This window comes from Nycticebus coucang, chromosome 14 (genome assembly GCF_027406575.1).
Source record: "Nycticebus coucang isolate mNycCou1 chromosome 14, mNycCou1.pri, whole genome shotgun sequence".
In the NCBI taxonomy this organism is placed as follows: Eukaryota; Metazoa; Chordata; class Mammalia; order Primates; family Lorisidae; genus Nycticebus; species Nycticebus coucang.
In genome coordinates this window covers 15,017,586-15,037,470 of record NC_069793.1, presented here as the reverse complement: position 1 = coordinate 15,037,470, position 19,885 = coordinate 15,017,586, and the positions used below count along the sequence as shown (strand labels likewise).

The window sequence follows — 19,885 nt, the reverse complement described above, 5'->3', positions numbered from 1 at the left end:
AATTAGAGAAAGAAAAGATCAGAAGCAGGGAGACCAGCCCAGGAGAGAGAAGGCAGGCCTGCATTTGGACACCAGCAAAGAAGGAGCACAAAGATGCAGAGAAGTCAGACCCGTGGAGAAGCACCAGTCACTGCTCACCCAGCCCCACCCAGTTCTCATCAAGGCACAACAAAACCCAGGGGACCTCACTGCCCCCCTCCACCCCTGAGGCAGCTCCATACCTTGATTCCTGGGAATGTGATGGCAGAAGAGGCATAGGAGCCAATCATGAGGGCCATGAACGTGGAGCGCAGGTTCCCAAACATGTTGGGCAGCTGAGGGGCAAGAGTGGTACCCATGAGCAGGGGACACCCTGACACATACCCAGGGTTCCCAGCTCAGCTGTGAAAATTGGGCTCTAGGAGACGTGGTGGAAAATGTCAACGTGGGAAACTGTACTCTATCCTCTCCTACACACTCAGGATGCATCTAAAAGGCTCCCAGGAGCTCCCGCAATGTCCTCAAAGAGAAATTTTGTTGATATTGTTTAACCCCGGGTGGCGCCTGTGGCTCAAGGAGTAGGGCGCCAGTCCCATATGCCGGAGGTGGCGGGTTCAAACCCAGCCCCGGCCAAAAACCACAAAAAAACAAAAAAAAAAAAAAAAAAAAGATATTGTTTAACCCCAGGGTTTCCCAGTTTGTTGTTTATGGAGCCCCTTTATTATGTGACACCTCTGAACAACCCACAGAACAGGTGTTTAAGAAACACTAATCAGGCGGCACCTGTGGCTCAAAGGTGCCGGCCCCATGTAACGGAGGTGGTGGGTTCAAACCCGACCCTGGCAAAAAACTGCAAAAAAAAAACACTAATCTAGTCTGACTCATTTTAGATGAGAAAACTGAGGCCCCAAAAGGGAAAGAAATAAAGAAGTACACTCAAATCCACAGAGCACGTTAATAACTTTCTCTCCTACCGTGGCCATCCCAGCCCTAACCCAAGGGTGTGACAATGTCTGACCCTATCTCTTAACCATCTTGGTGGCCCCAAACACCTCAGCCCAGTTTCTGCTGAATCAGGACAGATCCTGGGGGGTGGGGTGGGGCGAGAGTGAGAATAGGCAGGGAGCAGGGCCAGGCCAGGTCTCCAGAGGAGGTGGCTTTGACGCAGAGCTGGCCCAGAGCCCCCACCAGTTAAGAATTAATCTTGTATGTTCTGCTCAACGGCAATAGCCAGGCCTTGGGGGAAGAGAAAACAAAGTCATGACGTCCTTTGCACACACCCCCATCTGGCCCCATCATCCTCCCCAGGTCACCAGAACCCTGTAGCTGGAAAGGATCTCAGAAGCCATACAAAGCTAAACCCTCTTCACAGAGGGGAAAACTGAGGCCCTGGGAATGGTGGTGTTTAAACACAGAGCCAAATCGCCCTATGCCCGCCAAATGCCTCAGGAGAGAGAGTGGGGCCAGGTTGGCCCCCATTCAGGCAGAGGTTTCCCTGGCACCCTGGATCTGCAGGGCACGCTTCCAAGGACGCCAGGGAAGGGCGCCAGGGCCTGGAGGGAGGCAGGGACCCTCCCCCCAAGGTCCGCAGGCGCAGTTTCCGCCAGCACAGCGGGTAGGGCGAGGCGGGCGGCGGCTAACCCCAAGTTGGCGGTCTGGGAGCTCGCGGGCAGAAGCCCGGCCGCAGCGCTGGACCTCCGGGCTAAGCCCTGCACTGCTGGCGCGGCAGTCGAGGGGCCGGACCGGCCATGGGAGGGGCGGGGTCAGAGGGGGCGTGGCCGGTGCCAGGCCGTGCGATTGGCTGGAGATTACAGCCGGTGGGGCGGTGGCGGGGGGCTGCGGGGGGAGCCGCCCGCCGAGCCCCCTAAGCGGCCCGGGGCGGGGTCGGAGGTCAAGCCCGCGCCCCCGGGAGACAAGGGATTTAGGGGCTGGCGCCAAGCTACACAGGGCGGAGAGGGGCTATAGAGCAGGGCGGGGAGGAAGGGATTCTTTTCCTTCGACAGTTGTGAAATGTCCCCAGTTGGAATTAAAGGCAGCTGCTGGGGTAAGATGAAATTCAGCCAAAAACACCCAGTTTGGCTGTCTGGAGGCCATCGTCCCAGATAAACAGCCCGCCCAAAGCCAGTCCAGCCAGGAACCTTCCCCTTCCCCCACCAACACACTCCTAAGCCTTTAACCCTTATACTCACATACATAAACATAACACATACACAAACTCTCACACACGTGTAATAGGTCAAGCCGTGTGAAAAAGCTGTTTTTGTAGGTCAGGCCTGGCCAGGTATGGACAATTCCACATAGTTCCTACACTCACCACTACACCTGTGGACTTAAGCCATTTTGCACAGGACAGACTGCTCTCCCACAACTGGCAAACATATGCACTATCCCTCCCCCTCACTATCATATTACTCAGTTTTATTTTTCTTCCCAGCACTTAGGACAATGGACATAATTTATTAGTTTACCCCAAATGTAAGCTCTTGGAAGGGGAGGACATTGTCAGTCCTGTTTGTCCTGTGGCCCCAGCACCCAGAACAGAGCTCGACAGACATTTATAGGCTGTGTACACACACATGCACACACGTTCACCCTGACACACTGCCTCACCTTCACCCTTAGCTGCCACCTGCATGGTTTCACACACCCACTTGATCTGTGTCCACACACCCCACCCCTGAAGTCCTGCTGCCAGGACAGGCTTGTTATACTCACAGTGAGTGAAGTGAACGTTAGGCAGATTCCACCAAAGCCATTCAGGGACAGGGCCAGGAATATCAATGGAGACAGAACTAGGAAAAGGAAGAGGGGCATATGAGCATACATTTGGGGAGCTGTAGGAGGCCAAGGGCAGAGATGGGATAAACTTCCATCTCAAGAGATGAAGGCGAGGTTCTGGTAACCCGGGGAGGATGGTGGGGCCAGATAGGGGGTGTGTGCAAAGGAAGTCATGATTTTGTTTTCTCTTCCCCTGAGGCCTGGCTATTGCCATTGAGCAGAACATACAAGATTAATTCTGTCCCTTGTGGAGGCATGAAGGGACAGACAGCTCACCTTCAGTGTCCCGTGATGCCAGGGCCATAAGGGTGCAGGATGCGGCGAAGGAGGCGCTGTGGGGACACAGGGAAGGGGGAGGGCTTGACCTGTGAGCCCTCGTCCCTGCAGCACCAACCTTGCCCTCCAGTTCCCCACAGCCCAGCCACCTCACCTGCCAACCAGCCGCAAGGGCCGGGGGCCAAAGCGGTCCATGAGGATCCCCAGGGGCAGGGTGGTGGCGCTGAGCACAAAGGAACCAATGGTGAAGCCCAGGTTGAGCATCTCATCCTGCCAGGCACAGCTCGGCCACTGGTGGGGCTCATCCTGCGTGGTGGTGGTGGTGGTGGTGGTGGTGGTGGTGTTGTTGTTGTTGTTCTCAGCTGAGGAGGAGGAAGGGAGGGCTCAGCACATGACAGCAGGGGCAGCTGGGCACAAAAGAAAGCAGCTTGTGCTCAGGGGCCTGTGCTCAAGTTCCGTGCCAGGTGACTCTGGGGGGACTCCATAAATGGCAGCAATTAGTATGTGAGAGTTGTGTACACACCCAACCTGAGGACTCAACTAATTCAAATGAGATAATGGACATGGAAGTGTTTGCCAGGTTCTAATATTCATTCAACGTCCCAGCTCAGGGGGTTTCATGGACCCCCCCCCACAGAAAGCAGAGGCAGTGAATGGTCGTCTTATGGCCATAATAAGAATTCACTCAGAGTAAACAAATTTCCTTATGTCTGAAAAAAGAAAAGAAGTTTAAAAAAAAAATCCCAAAACCTTAGAGGAAGCCTTCTCATGTCAACAAGTAACATTCTGATAAAATAATAATAGCTAACATGTATTGAACATTTAACTATGTTCAGGCACTGTTGTAAACAGTTGCTACATTAGCTCACAACAGCCCCAGGAGTTAGTTAATGTAGTTCCTCCATTCTCCAGATGAAGACACTGAGGCACAGGGTCAGGACCACAGCACTGCCCTCCAGAAGTCTAGCTGGAGCAAGGTAAACTGCCAACCTGGATTTGCGACAAGTTAAGGAGAAAAGCTAGTGGTAGGGGCCAGAGGGTGACTTCACTTTACTGAGTGCTCAGTGAGTCATCAGTTGGCTGCTCCTTGGCTTCCAACTCTATCACTAGGCAGCATTGCCAAGGACAAACTCAGGGTACACCTGGAAAGCAAAAAGCCCAGGCCTCTAATTTCCTACCACCAATCTTACTAACTATGCAACCCTGGACAAGTAACTTCGTCTCTTTAATCCTCAGTCCCTGTGCCTGTAAAAAGAACACTCTTAGGGCGGCACCTGTAGCTCAGTGAGTAGGGCACCGGCCCCATATACTGAAGGTGGTGGGTTCAAACCCGGCCCTGGCCAAACTGCAACAAAAAATAGCCGGGCGTTGTGGTGGATGCCTGTAGTCCCAGCTACTCAGGAGGCTGAGGCAAGAGAATTGCCTAAGCTTTTAGGAGTTGGAGGTTGCCGTGAGCTGTGTGACACTACAGCACTCTACCCAGGGCAAGAAAGTGAGACTCTGTCTCTACAAAAAAAAAAGAGAGAGAGAGAACACTCTTTTAAAGATTCATTTGGAGACAATGAACAAAGAGCTGAACTTTGCTTGGTGCCAGGCCCAGAGGAGATGCTTGTGAAATAGCTGATGAAGGAGTGGACGACAACTCCTCCGGTGGGTCACAATGTGGTGAGCCTGTACTCTAGGAGCTGGGGATCCTAAGAGAATGAATGGGAAGCTCTCAGCTCTCATAGGCCTTTTTTGTTTGTTTGTTTTGTTTTTTTTTTGGCCGGGGCTGGGTTTGAACCCGCCACCTCCGGCATATGGGACTGGCACCCTACCCCTTGAGCCACAGGCGCCACCCAAGCCTTAATTAGATAATAAAGGAAACAAATAGATGGCTGATTTGAGGAGTGATAAGTGCTGTGCAGAGACCAAAACAGGGAGATGTGATAGAGTCTGGATGCTGGATATCTGCCCTCAATGACTTTAGATATCCAAAGGGAACAGCAGGTAGTGGGAGAGTAAAGCGATCTATGTGTTACCATAAGGAAGACCATAAACAACTGTCAAATCCTGAGTGCTGGCCAATCAGGGAAGAAACCACCTTGGGCAAGGGGGAGTTTCTATCAGTACCAGCTGCCTAGTAGGCTGGGGAAAGTGCTCTGGCACCCGGAGGAAGTGGTCGGGGGTTAGATCACACAGGTTTTGGAGTTCATTTCTCCTCATTTCTCTACCAGGTTTGTCTGCGCTGGTTTACTCATTCTACAGTGATGTACTGGATATTTCCTGTATGTCATCACCATATTGGAACAACAGGTAAAACAAGAAGAAATACAAACATGATATAGACCAGCTGCTGCAAACTGCTTACTAGCATTAGCCCCCTGACTCAGGTTTTGCTTGACTGGAAGTATTGACCCTTATGATGTTGCAAATTGACATTGGTTGCCATCTTAAAATCAGGAGTTACCACAAAAAAAAAGTCCAGACTTCTGGTTTCTTTTTTTTTTTTTTTGCAGTTTCTGGCTGAGGCTGGGTTTGAACCTGCCACCTCCAGCATAACAAGCTGAAATTCTGGCCATTATCAGAGCTAAGTAGAAGAGACCCTTTCCAGGGGTCCTTAAACTTTTTAAACAGGGGGCCAGTTCAGGGTCCCTCAGACTGTTGGAGGGCCGGACTATAGTTAAAAAAAACAAACAAACTGTAAACAAATTCCTATGCACACTGCACATATCTTATTTTGAAGTAAAAAAACAAAACAGGAACAAATACAATCACACCGAGAGCCGTAATTTGAGGACCCCTGCGGGCTTTGCCTTCTCAAGGTCACACAAGTCCTCACCATTCTTTTAGTTCCCAGCCACTTGCCATCTTACACTTGCCCTGGCCTCAACTGGCATTTGGATTTGTAGCTCCTGAATCAGACACTGTTCACTTCCTAAATGTTTCACAATCAGATCACAATTTCCCTCAAAAATAATCACACTAGCTTGCAATTAACTAGCACCTACTTAGTGCCAGGTTTTTCCATATAGAATCTCATGTAATCCTCACAACAACCCTAAAAAGTAAGTATAATGGTCCCTATTTTATAGGTGATGAGATTCAAAAAAACAAAGTAACTCACAGTCATATAGGTTCTTAGCACCAGATTCAAAGTCAAGAGAATCTCCAAAGCCAAGAGCTTTCCACTGGACTGGACCATAGGCCCCTCTGTTCTGCATAGGCCAGCTTAGTAAGTGTCCTAAGCGCGTGCCAATGCTGACAAAGACATGTGTTCTTCCACTGGTGGAAAATCCAGCCCAGTGGACTGGTACTGTCTCAAGGTCAATTCATAGATTTGTTCTTATTTATCAGTCTCATGTGAATTTGACTAATGTGAGATAGTTGATAAAGTCTGATCACTCTCAGTCATTGGATAAAACCCAACGTGTGAATGAAGAAGGGAGCCAGCCCAAGATCCCAAGACCTCTTAGTCCTGTACCTATGTTAACGACAACAGAAAAGGTCTTTGGCATCAACTCATCCACTTTTTTCTTTTTTTTCATTTGAGACAGAGTCTTATTTTGTTACCCTGGGTAGAGTGCTGTGGTGTCCTAGCTTACAGCAACCTCAGGGCTCAAGAAGATCCTTCACTTTTATTGACAATTAAAAGGAATCAAGGGATGGTACAGAATGTATTCAGTAAGGCAGTGACAGAGCTGGGCTTAGAAGCCGCAGCAAACAGTGTTTCCCAACATGTGGTATGCACAGCATGTGGGCACTCAAGATGGGCTTAGGCAGTACATGGAATGGTTTTTGAGGTTTCAGTTATTTGAATGTGTATTAGAAATACACACATATATGCAAATATGAATGTATTAGAAACATATATATATACACATGTATTATATATAATGTGAGGGGCATCAAACCCAGAATTTCAAGGATATTATGCTTTAGAATAAGGCTAATTTTTTTTTTTTTTTTTGAGACACAGTCTCAAGCTGTCGCCCTAGGTAGAGTGCCATGGCATCACAGCTCACAGCAACCTCAAACTCTTGGGCTCAAGCAATTCTCTTGCCTCAGCCTCCCAAGTAGCTGGGACTACAGGTGTCTGCCACAACGCCCAGCTACTTTTTTTGTTGCAGTTGTCATTATTGTTTTGCTGGCCTGGGCTGGGTTCAAACCTGCCAGCCTGGCGTATGTGGCTGGTGCCCTACCCACAGAGCTACAGGCGCTGCCAAGGTTTATTTTTTTTTTAAGTAGGTTGACTAAAATGGAATTATTGGCCACTTGTGATAACTCACTCCTGTAATCCTAGCACTCTGGGAGGCCAAGGTGGGAGGATTGCTTCAGGTCAGGTGTTCAAGACCAGCCTGAGGGACCAGCCTGAGGAAGAGCAAGACCCTGTCTCTACCAAAAATGGAAAAAAATTAGCTGGGTATGGTGGCACATGCTATGTCCCAGCTACTCAGAGGCTGAGGCAAGAGAATCACTTAAGCCCAGGAGTTGGAGGTTGCTGTGAGCTGTGATGCCACGGTACTCTACCAAGGGTGATAAAGTGAGACTCTTTCTCTTAAAAAAAAAAAACAAAGAAATTTGCTCCTTGTGGTATGAGTTACAAATATATGTTTTAGGTGTGAAGTTTGATATTTCATTTTATTTATTTCCTCAGGCTAGAGTGCAGGAGCATGATCATAGCTCACTGCAACCTCAAATTCCTGGGCTTAAGCCAAAAGGCCAAGATGCAATAGGGAGCCCCAAACTGATACTAATTCATACCTCAATAATGAGTTCTACCATATTTGTTCAGCTCTTTAAATATTTGTTAAATGGCATCGCTTAATCTTTACATCATTGTTCTATGGCAGGAAAGTTGGCAATTTACCCACTCTATTTTATAGACTTGCAAAGAGATGGAGATCTAGAGGGGATAAGTGACTTGCCTAAGGTCATACAGCAAACGAGGGCAGCACTGGGTCCAAAGCATGGTAACAATCCCACATGTAGTCTGAAATTGTGTCTGCTTGCTCTCACTTCATTTTCGCAACAGCTCCATGAGGTGGGGATTACTGGTCCCATTTTACATACAGGGTAACTGAGATATCAAGAAAGTTAAGTAACTGGCTCAAATCAGCCAATCAGCACATAGCAGAACTGAAAGGCATGCTGCCTGCCTCTTTCCATACACTGTGGGGAGACAGATTCCCAGTTTTATTTTCTATTCTTGGGACTCTATTCTGGAGAGGGAGTCTGAGACCCACAATGAATGAGACTGCAGGAAGCAGAAAGTGGGCATTTCCAATCAGGCAGCATGACTGAGGCAGAACAGGAAACATCATCTTCAATCAGCCTGACAGCCTTGGGAATTTAGGCTGGAGTCCCTTGAAGGGAAGAGAGATGGGGGCAGGGAGGAAGAGGTATGTTGTAACTGCTTTCCAAGAGTGGACAAATAAGTTCCGAGAAAAGGAGAGGGGTTGACTTTGGTCACCTCTACTAACCCCAAACAGCCAGACTTAGAAGCACACCTATTTCTGGACAACTCCAATTTAAATGGATACCTTAAAAATAAATCAATGACTAAATAAATACCTTATATCATATTAAAAACTAATTCAAAATATATCAAGGATCTAAATATTAGAACAAAAACTATAAAACTCTATAAAAATCATTGTGAACTCCACAAGTGTCCAACCTGCAGCCTGTGGCCTCATGCTGATTTTGTAGGCCTTTTTTTGCTTATCTATGTGTTGGATATCATAAAAAGTAAGCGTGGACCTTATTTTTGCTTAACCACTTTTGTTAGTATTTGTGTATTTAATTTGTGGTCCAAGACAAATCTTATCAATGTGCAGCAGAAGGAAAAAGTTGGACATCCCTGTAAGTCAATGTTTCTTAAATGTGACACCAAAACATAAATGGCAAAAGAAAAAATAGATAAATCGGGTCTCATCAATAGTTCAAAGTGTTGTACACCAAAGGACACCATGAAGAAAGTGAAAAGACTCTGGGAGGCTAAGGCGGGCAGATTGCCTGAGCTCATGAGTTCAAGACCAGCCTGAGCTGGCATGAGACCCCGCCTCTAAAAATAGCCAGGCGTTGTGGCAGGCACCTGTAATCCCAGCTACTGGGGAGGCTAAAGCAAGAGAATCACTTAAGCCTAGGAGTCTGAGGTTGCTGTGAGCTATGATGTCATAGCACTTTACCAGGTGCGACAAAGTCAGACTCTGTCTCACTTAAAAAAAAAAAGAAAAGAAAGTGAAAAGAGGGTGGCGCCTGCAGCTCAGTGGGTAGGGTGCCAGCGTCATATACCGAGGGTGGCAGGTTCAAACCCGGCCCCAGCCAAACTGCAACAAAAAATAGCCGGGCATTGTGGCAGGCGCCTGTAGTCCCAGCCTCTTGGAAAGCTGAGGCAAGAGAATTGCCTAAGCCCAGGAGTTGGAGGTTGCTGTGAGCTGTGAGTTCTACCGAGAGTGATAAAGTAAGACTCTGCCTCACAAAAAAAAAAGACAGCCCACAATGGAAGAAAAATTTTGCAAATCATATATTAGATAAGGGTCTTATAACTAGAATACAAGGAACTCTTATAATTCACTAATAAAGACAAATAATCCAATTTAAAACCAGACAAAGGATCTGAATAGACATTTCTCCAAAGATATACCAATGGCTGGTAAGCACATGAAAAGAGGCTGAACATCATTAGCCACTAGAGAAATGCAAATCAAAACCACAAAGAATGGCTATGATAAAGACAGATGAGCAATAACAAATGCTGGGGATGTAGAGAAAATAGAACCCTCGTGTACACTACTGATACTAATGTAAAAAGGTATAGCAACTTTAGAAAACAATCTGGCAGTTCCTCAAAATGTTAATGTTAAACATAGCTAACCCTTATGACCCAGCACCGGAAATATACCTAAGAAAAATGTAAACATATGTCCACATAAAAACTTCTACACAAATGCTCATGGCACCATTATTCACAATAGCCAAGTAGTGGAAAGAACTCAAATGCCCATCAACTGACAAATGGTTAAACAAAATGTGGCTGATCCATGCAACGGAGTATTATCCACCAATAAAAAGAAACTCATTTTGGTTCGATGCCCGTAGTTCAGTGGTTAGGGTACCTGCCACATACACGGAAGCTGGTGGGTTTGAACCTGGCATGGGCCTGCTGAACAACAATGACAACTGCAACAAAAAAACAGCCAGGTGTTGTGGCGGGCGCCTGTAATCCCAGCTACTTGGGAGGCTGAGGCAAGAGAATCGCTTAAACCCAAGAGCTTGAGGTTGCTGTGAGCTATGACACCACCACAAAATAGTGAGACTGTTTCAAAAAAAAAAAAAAAGATGTCAATTAATCTTCAATAAAGTACATTTAAAAAACATTAACACCACCACCAGGTTGAGAAGGCAGAGAACAATCTGAGAGGCAGGGTCAGGTTACAAAGCCATTGGGTGGGCAAAGGGCAGGCAGGTTATCTCCAGCCTCCAGGGTAAACTCAGAGGGGACTTAGATGTCATGTAGGCCCACAAGTAGCTCACCATTTGGTTCTCACAGCCACCCTGGAATGCCTATAATTTCATGTCAGGTCTCCTATTCTGACCCACCTTGCCTTCCTGGGCCAACTGCCAACTCTATCTCCTCCCCGCCAACACTCATAATGGGGCCAGGAGGCATGGGCAAGTTGCCATCTGTCAGTATAGATAAGGCTAAGATAAGGGAGCCCCCAGGATGGACCAGCAGCTGCTCAGAGTAGATATTAAGACCTCCCTAGGCTTGGCGCCTGTACCTCAAGCGGCTAAGGTGCCAGCCACATACACCAGAGCTGGTGAGTTCAAATCCGGCCCCGGTCTGCCAAACAATGACAACTACAACCAAAACAAACAAACAACAAAAAAAAAATAGCAGGGCAGGTTGTGGCAGGTGCCTGCAGTCCCAGCTACTTGGGAGGCTGAGGCAAGAAAATCATTTAAGCCCAAGAGGTGGAGGCTGCTGTGAGCTGTGACACCATAGCACTCTACCCAGGGTGATAGCTCCATCCCCAAGAAATTGGTTTTCTCCCACTACAGCAAGGGCTGCGAGGCAGGGTGTTGAGGAGCTAGGACACTAACATTTATCACTGCACTCCCACGGGATAGATATTATTACTATCCCCATTCCACAGACCAGGCAACTGAAGTTCAGTGTTTAAAGGAGCTTACCCAGGTCACCAGCTGGTGTAAGTGGTGGAAGCTGGGATTCTGATGCAAGCTGGCCTTCCTTCCAACCCTGCTCCACAACACAGAGGGTTGAGGAAGAAGGTAAGGAAAGAGGAAGAGAACAAAACTCCAAGTCTACCCAGCTACTTATTCTGAGCTGAGCCCTCAGCATAGTGCTCTGCTTCCCAGAAAAGGAAGATATTTATCAGTCTCCCAGACACCAGGAAAGACAACTCCCTGCCTGGAGACAGCTGCAGATAGCCCCTTGGCAGAAGTTACTCTACCCAAGGAATGTTTATTGCTCCTAAGGAGTGTTAGAATTCTCACTCCTTCAGCTAGGTGAAAAGGCTCAGCACATGCCTGTAATCCTAGCAGTCTGGGAGGCAAGGTGGGAGGATCCTTCTAACTCAGGAGTTCCAGACTAGCCTGAGCTAAGTGAGGCCCTGTCTCTATTAAAGGTAGAAAAACTAGCTGGGCATTGTGGTGGGAAACTGTAGTCTAAGCTATTCCAGAGGCTGAGGCAGGAGCATCGCTTGAGCTGTGAAGTTTAGGGGTACTGTGAACTAGGCTAACCCCATGGCACTCTAGCCCAGGACAACAAAGTGAGACTCTGTCTCAAAAAAAAAAAAAAAAAAAGAATTCCCACTACCTGTTCTGGACCACTCACAAGAGGCCAAGGTGGTTGAAGCGAAGAGCAGAGACATCCCCCACCACCACACAGACACACACAGCCCATCCGGGATGAAGTAAGGCAACTTGCTGCAATGGGTGATTTGAAAGCCTGGGGGCTCAAAGGGCTGGCAGAGGGGTTGGTGGAAGCCAAACCCCACCCCCCTTATTATCCTTCTCCCCAATTTGAATTGAAATGAGTTCCTTTCTATTGGTGAATAATATTCCATTGCATTGATCACCCACATTTTGTTTAACCTTATGTCCTGAAAAGGGAAGAATGCTGGCCCTTTACATTTGAACCCCACTTTGGGCAGTGCTCCTTTGTCTTATTTAGCCTTACAATGGCCCTCTTAAGAAACCTCTCGCCCAGCCAGGTGCAACACTTCTCCCTCACAACCTGATACCTGAGGCTGTCAAGAGGCTTAGGACTCTGCCATTAGTCTCAGGACCTGGACATGCAGCAGGATACCTGGCTTTCAGTGACAACTGGATCAGATAAACGAGGGAGAGTGGGTAGAAGGCCACCCGTTTTCCCCACAAAGTGTGAAGAGGTCAACAAGTGCGGCTGTCCAGCTATCAGCCCTGAAATCCCCGCTTTCTGTCCACCAAGCCACCTGTCCTTCTTTGGTTTCCACCATCCCCCTCTGCCGGCCCTCCGCCAGCCCACTTGGCCAGGTCTCAGGCGTACCTGTGCACTTGCTGGAATAGAAGCCCTCCTTCTTGAGCATGATCAGCAGGGAGCCCCAGCCTAGCAGCACAGCGGAAAAGAAGAGGTTCTCCAGTACGGCCGTGCAGGCCATCCACCAGCGCCTCCGGTACGCCTGCTGCAGCGTGGGGGCCATGCCGGCCGCGAGCCTGAACAGAAACAGAGCGCTGATCGAAGGGCCCCCCAGGGGCCCCTGGGAAGTGTCCTGCATCATAGTGGCTCCTGAAACCCTTCAGGCCAACCTGCGAAGGGGCCTTCATGGAGGCCCCATAGAGCCCTGGGCTTTCCAGTCGATGCCACCGAGCCAGCTCCACGCGCACCAGCAGTGCTAGGGGCGCACGAGGTGCTGGGCCCCCGCCGGGTCACTATCGGAGACAAGGAAGGTCCTGTCTGCGCGCTGCAGCTTCCTGGCGCGCTGCCGGGTTCTCCCACCCAGGCCAGGGCGCGCGGAGCTCGGCTGCAGGGGGCCAAAAATGCACTTCCCCAAGTCCCCAGAGGTCAGCTTGGGGCAGAGCGCGCTCTGAAGCACCGCTGGCCCACATCCGGCCTCTAGCGCCAGAAAGGACCCCCAGACCCCGGCAAGAGGAGGAAGGGGAAGTCTAAAGCTGCCAAATACCCCCTCTTCCTGTTGTCCCATCTAAGACCACTCCTCCCCTCTGGGGCTGGGCGAGAGCAAGACCTCCCCCTTTCCACACTGAGAGAGCAAGAGCCGACATTCTCGTGGGCCAAGCCCACAGCTGCCACGTGGAGGGAGACCCAGGGCGCGCTGTCCCGCGCCCCCTCTGCCCGCGCGCCCCTCACTCACTCAGCCGGGCACGGGGCACCGCGCTGCGCGCCTCGGACCCGGTCGCCCCCTCCTAGCCCCGGGAGGGGGCTCGGACTTCAGCAGGAAGTCCGGCAGCTGCTGACTTTATAAGGGCAGCGGCGGCGGATGGGTTGGCGGGCGGGTGTGTTTACCAGAGGGAGGGAAGCTGCCCGAGCTACCCCCGCCGCGGCCGCTACCGCCACCGCGGGAGGAGAAGGAACGCGGGCGGCGAAGGGGCGGGGAGCAACGGCGGGGTGAGATCGGGGAAAGCAGAGAGCAGGACAAGAAAGAACGAGGAAGAAAGACCCAGAGCGAGGGGAGGCAAGCACGGGTCGCCTCTCCCGCGGGGGCCTCGGTACCCTCATCTGTGAAATGGGGCTTTGAGTTCGAGCTCTCCGACAAGGGGGTTGCTCTTAAGTCTAAGCAGAGGAAGTGCAACTACTGGGGACCCTGAGGGAAAGAGAAGAGTCGAGGGACTGGAGTAAAGAAGGGAGGAAGCGCTCCGAGGGGCTGGACAATCTGCCGCGGGGTTCACGAGCTCAGGTAACTAACGGACTTCAGTAGGGTAGCCTGGGAGCGGCGGCGGGAGGGTGGCTTTCCGCCGACGCGCAGCCGGGGACCCCGTACCCGCCGCTCACCTCCGAGTCCGGGCAAACGAGCCTTCTGCAGCTTCGGACGCCTCGGGGGGCGCTGCGCCTTCGCAGCGCGTCCACACTCTCGGCGTCCGGGGTCCGGTGGGCCCAGCGCCCAGCCTCACCAGCGCTGGGATCTTCTCTGCATGCCGGGTCCCGGCGGCCTCGGAGCTTCAGTCCGACAGACAGCCGGGTTCTCACCTCCTCTGCCCCCTCAGAAGTCGGGGAATTAGGAATCTGCCGGACGCCACAGACCCGTGAATTGGGACACGGACGAAGTGGAGCTCTGGAGTTGAGAGTTGTATTTACACCCGTCCCGCGAAGCGCCCCGAGGTGGGGGCGGGGGTTCCCTCCCCTTCCCCTCCTCTTCCCCTCCCCCTCTCCTCCCCTTAGGTCGAGTTTCACACGCACGTGACTCGCCTGCTAGTCCCCTGACACTTTCCGTCCGGTACACGTCCCAGCACCTAAATTTACATACTGGACCCCCACCTTTACCCTCGACCCCCTGTAACGTCAGGCAGCGCCCTCTGTATCCCTGATCAAAACAAGAACGACTTGGCTAGAGGACTCTGACTTCGATGCAGGGCAGGCTGGGGTGGGGTTTTGAACTGAACAGTTGGGAGTAGTGTTTTCAGAGAGGCAGAACGACACGGATTTCTTTGTAGTCAGTCAGCTTAAGGTCTGAGCCTCAACTTTGAAACGTACTAGCCTGGGTTACCTTGGGTAAGTTCCTTAACCTCTCTGAGCCTCCGTTTTCTCTCCCTTTTAATAGGGATAACAGTGGAACCGACAACCTGCCCCAAAGAAATTACTGATTATGATGCAGGTAAACTGCTGAGGACAGCATTTGGCATAGTAAACATCATAAATGTTAATTATTGTTGCTGTAACCATTTCAGAAGACGTGGTGATCAGATCCTTCTGGACACTAATGGATTAAGTACAGGTAAATCTCTCAGCCTTCTGAGGCTTAGTTTCCTCATCTGTAAAACAGAAAGGAGTCCCTTGGGTGGTGCCTGTGGCTCAGTTGGTTAGGCGCTGGCCCCATATACCCAGGGTGGCGGGTTCAAACCCGCCCCGGCCAAACTGCAACCAAAAAATAGCCGGGCGTTGTGGCGGGTGCCTGTAGTCCCAGCTACTTGGGAGGCTGAGGCAAGAGAATCGCTTAAGCCCAGGAGTTGGAGGTTGCTGTGAGCTGTGTGAGGCCACAGCACTCTACCGAGGGCCATAAAGTGAGACTCTGTCTCTACAAAAAAAAAAAAAAAACACAGAAAGGAGTCCCTACTTGGACTACTGTCCAGGTGTGATCTCATTACATGTGAGTTTAATGCAGTGTGTTGAGAAACTCACAAAGCTCTTTGGCAACATAAGCAACTGCATGGAAAGCTCCAAGAAGGCCTCAGATAACAGGGGATCCCTGGACAGCTGAGCCACCAACCCAAGAGACAAACTAACATTCACTGAGTGAATGTTACTATAGACTGGGCACTTGCCCCCACACCAAAAATACTATTATTAAATCCTCAAGACATCATGGTCTCATTTAAACCTCACAGTTTTTCACAGTTTTTCAACTGTAGGCTTGCAGCTGGGACATAATGGTTGGACACAGGACACAAAGACAGGTTGGTCAAGGCCAGGGTAACAGCAAGTGCAGAGGCTTAGCACTGGAAAAGCCACAAAGAGTTCTTGCTGGCAAAAGCACATGTCAGGCTCTGATGGTTTCACTTTTTTTTTTTTGCAGTTTTTGGCCAAGGCTGGGTTTGAACCCGCCACCTCTGGCATATGGGGCTGGTGCTCTACTCCTTTGAGCCACAGACACCACCCTGATTTCACTTCTTAAAATACAATACTGGGCCGGGCATGGTGGTTCAGGCCTGTAATCCTAGCACTCTAAGAGGCTGAGGCAGCTGGATTGATTGGGCTGAGGAGTTGGAGAGCAGCCCTGAGCAAGAGTGAGACCCTGTCTCTACTAAAAATGAAAAACTGAGGTAAGAGGATCGCTGGAACCCAAGGGTTCAAGGTTGCTATGAATTACGATGCCATGGCACTCTACCAAGGGCAACAAAGTGAGACTCTGTCTCAAATAAAATAAAATAAAATAAAAATAAAATGCAATATTGGCTCCTGGAACTTCCAGATCAAGACCAAACCCCTTAGGTTAGCAGAAGGGCCCTAAAAAGGTCCTAACCCCAGAGGGTCATGGATTGTTTTGAGAATACAAAACATGTTATTGATCCACTGTTTATGGAAATGCTTACATTCAAATTTCAAGGCATTCTTGGACCCTCTCCATGAGACCGTAGCTGTTTGTGAACCCCCATGACTAGAACAATTCCTCATCTCAACCTGAACTTCCACATTTTCCCTTTGTGAACTGTCAGCTCCATGAGGGCAAAGGCCTCACCTGGTATTTTAGTCACCACTATCTCCTGGCACTCAGAGCAGCACCTGGCACCTAAGGGACACTCAGTGAGCACATGTGCAATGAAGAGCTGGTTTTGCACCCCCTGCCTTTGTCCTTGCTGCCCTTCCTGTGGGGATGACAGATTCCCTTCTTCTTGTGTAATGCATTCATCCTTCCCATCTCAGCTCATTTTCCACCTGTCTCTGTTCTCCTAGGTTGAGTTAGGGTGCTTGCCCACATACTCCTCCCAAATATTGAGCTAACCTCTATTGAGGCCCTCACACTGATCTACAATTATTAGCTTAGTTCCCTGCCCCCCTTAGATATAAATCTCTTGAAGGCAGGAACCACCACGTGGTAGGTAATTCATATGCACGTCACAAGACCTGGCAGGTAACAAGTCCATGGTAAACATTTGTTGAATAAGTGAAAAGAGTAGATGGGAAATGAAGCTGAAAAGGCAGGCTAGAGTGGTCACTTTGGAATGACCTCTGTTAAGACAAGGACTTCCATTATTGTGAGATAGGTAATGGGAAACTCTTGGGTTTGCTTTTTTGTTTTTTTAAGACAAGAGTCTTGCTCTGTTGGTCAGGCTGCTAGAGTGCACTTGTGTGATTGTAGCTCTCTGCAGCCTCAAACTCCTGAGCTCAACCATTCCTCCTGCCTCAACCTTCCAAGGAGCCGAGACTTCAGGCTCAAGCCACCTCTCCCAGTTAGTTTTGTTGTTGTTTGTTGGGTTTGAGACAGAGTCTCAATGTTGCCCAGGCTAGAGTGGTGTAGTATCAGCCTTAGCTCACAGAAACCTCAAACTCCTAGGTCTAAGGGAGCCTACTTTCTCAACTTCCAGAATAGCTGGGACTACAAGTGCCTGCCGCAATACCCAGCTAATTTTCTTTTCTTTCTTTCTTTTTTTTTTTTTAGAGACAGAGTCTCACTTTATCACTCTCGGTAGAGTGCCATAGCGTCATAGCTCACAGCAACCTCCAACTCCTGGGCTTAGGTGATTCCCTTGCCTCAGCCTCCTGAGTAGCTGGGACTACAGGTGCCTGCCACAATGCCTGGCTATTTTTTTGTTGCGGTTTGGCAGGGGCCAGGTTCAAACCCGCCACCCTTGGTATATGGGGCTGGCGCCCCATCCACTGAGCCACAGGTGCCGACCCCGGCTAATTTTCTATTTTTAGTAGATATGGGGTCTCACTCTTATTCAGGCTGGTCTCAAACATTTTTTTGGTTGTTGTTGCCCTTGATAGAGTGCCGTGGCATCTCAGCTCACAGCAACCTCAAACTCTTGGGTTCAAGGGATCCTCTTGCCTCAGCCTCTCAAGTAGCTGGGACTACAGGCACCTGCCACAATGCCCAGCTATTTTTTGTTGTAGTTGTCATTGTTGTTGTTTAGCAGGCAGGGGCCTGGTTCGACCCGCAGCCCCAGTGTATGTGTTGGCACCCTAATCACTGAGCAAAGGGCACTGAGCCATCAAACTCTTGAGCTTAAGCGATTCTCCTGCCTTGGCTTCCCAGAGTGCTAGGATCACAGGCATGAGCCACCACTCTGGGACCACAATTTTCATATCCCTAAAATCACAGTTATTTCTTAATGTAATCACATATTCAATTTCCCCCAATTTCTCAAAAATGCCTTTTTGGCTTGCACCTATAATCTTTGCTATTTGGGAGACTGAGGCAAGAAGATCACTTGAGGCTAGGAGTTCTAGACCAGTCTGGGCAATAAAGCAAGACTCCATCTCTAAAACAAATAAAAAAAAAATTGGTCAAGTGTGGTCAATGGCTGTCCCAGCTATTCAGGAGATCAGGGTGGGAGAATCACTTGAGCCCAGGGATTATGAAAAGTGCAGTACCACTTGCACTCCAGCCTGGGTGACAGAGTGAAACCTCAGCTCTAAATAAATAAATAAATTTTTGAAAATCAATCTTAAAATAAAGTAGAGAAGGAGAGAGACCTAAGACACACTTCCCTATCAGAATCAATAGGATTTATCGATCTCCTCCCCTTCCTCCAAAAGTAATCCCTTCCTAGAGTCTGTTCTGACACTACCTTTAGGTTAAGTATAACAGCCTTATCACGTGGGCTACTGGGTGGGCTCCTGGCTAGAGACTGCTTCCCTTAGTGGGTAAGAGCGCTGACACAGGAGTCAGGTATGCTGGCTCCAAATCCTTTCTCTACAGCTGATTAGTGAGTTGTGTGATTTTGCCTGAGTCACTTAATCTGTTGAGCCTTGATCTCTGTAATCTGCCGAGTGCTGAAAATAATAGTATCTGATTCAGCCGGGTGCACCTGTAATCCTAGCACTCTGGGAGGCTGAGGCAGGTGGATAACTTGAGCTCACGAGTTTAAGACCAGCCTGAGCAAAACTTAAGACTCCTGTCTCTACTAAAAGTAGCAAAACTGAGGCAAGAGGATCACTTGAGCCCAAGAGTTTGAGGTTGTAGTAATGAGGTACTAATACATGCTGCAACATGAAGGAAACTTGAAAACATTGAGCTATGATGCCACGGCACTCTACCAGGGCAACAGCTTGAGACTGTTTAAAAAAAAAGTATCTGATTCAATTCATCATATAAGAAAGTCTTTATACAGCCTAACAAATAGTTATTATAAATCTTTGCCTGAAGAATATAAATAAAATGGTGCAGCCACTTTGGAAAACAGTTTGGCAGTTCCTCACATAGTTAAATAGAGTTACCATTAAAACTCAGTAATTCCACTCCTAGATATATTATACCCCAGGGAACTGAGAGCATATGTTGACATTAAAAACTTTTTTTGTGGGGCCGTTTCCCCCCTTTCTCTTGCTCTTCTCCATGGTGGTGACTGTGAGTAGTCCCATTTGTCACCATGTCCTCTCATAAGACTTTCGGAATCAAGCGGTTTTTAGCCAAGAAACAAAAACAAAATCGTCCCATTCCCCAGTGGATTCGAATGAAAACTGGTAATAAAATCAGGTACAACTCGAAGAGGAGACACTGGAGAAGAACCAAGCGGGGTCTATAAGGAATTGCACTTGAGACGGCAGGTACCTATGCTGTATCACGGTCACTATCATCATCTTACCATATCAAGCTGAACATGTCATCAGTTGGACAGTTGCCACACATCATTGGGAAAATAAGTTTTCTCTTCGTTTATGTGCTGTTCCCTAATAAGCTGGTGCAGTAATAAATATGTGAGACCTTGAAAAAAAAAAACTTTTCTATGGCTCGGCACCTGTGGCTCAAGCAGCTAAGGCGCCAGCCACATACACCTGAGCTGGTGGGTTCAAATCCAGCCCGGACCCGCCAAACAACAATGATGGCTGCAACCAAAAAATAGCTGGGCGTTGTGGCAGGCACCTGTAGTCCTAGCTACTTGGGAGGCAGAGGCAGGAGAATCGCTTGAGCCCAGGAGTTGGAGGTTGCTGTGAGCTGTGATGCCATGGCACTCTACCCAGGGCGACAGC

At 49.1% G+C, this 19,885-nt stretch overlaps 2 protein-coding genes across 5 annotated transcripts in view; one reads left to right on the top strand and one right to left on the bottom strand.

Moving 5' to 3' along the window:
• Window positions 1–14,320, bottom strand: part of SLC43A1 (solute carrier family 43 member 1) — a 28,528-nt gene extending 14,208 nt beyond the window's left edge. The window contains exons 1-6 of one of the 4 annotated variants that reach the window (XM_053561797.1): window positions 14,030–14,320; window positions 12,569–12,735; window positions 3,188–3,395; window positions 3,034–3,089; window positions 2,695–2,771; window positions 222–314 (exon numbers count right to left, since the gene is read on the bottom strand). In XM_053561797.1, the coding sequence (XP_053417772.1) occupies window positions 222–314; window positions 2,695–2,771; window positions 3,034–3,089; window positions 3,188–3,395; window positions 12,569–12,722 (588 nt within the window). In that variant the 5' untranslated portion in view covers window positions 12,723–12,735; window positions 14,030–14,320. Of the gene's footprint in view, window positions 1–221; window positions 315–2,694; window positions 2,772–3,033; window positions 3,090–3,187; window positions 3,396–12,568; window positions 12,736–12,828; window positions 13,170–13,391; window positions 13,514–14,029 lie in introns of those variants that run through there. The other 3 variants (XM_053561793.1, XM_053561794.1, XM_053561795.1) reach the window with 3 other exon arrangements.
• A 196-nt stretch (window positions 14,321–14,516) lies between these two features.
• Window positions 14,517–19,885, top strand: LOC128565381 (60S ribosomal protein L39-like). Its single transcript, XM_053561798.1, has 2 exons — window positions 14,517–14,969; window positions 19,271–19,885. The coding sequence occupies exon 2, from the start codon at window positions 19,285–19,287 to the stop codon at window positions 19,438–19,440; it is 156 nt and encodes a 51-aa protein (XP_053417773.1). The 5' UTR covers window positions 14,517–14,969; window positions 19,271–19,284; the 3' UTR covers window positions 19,441–19,885.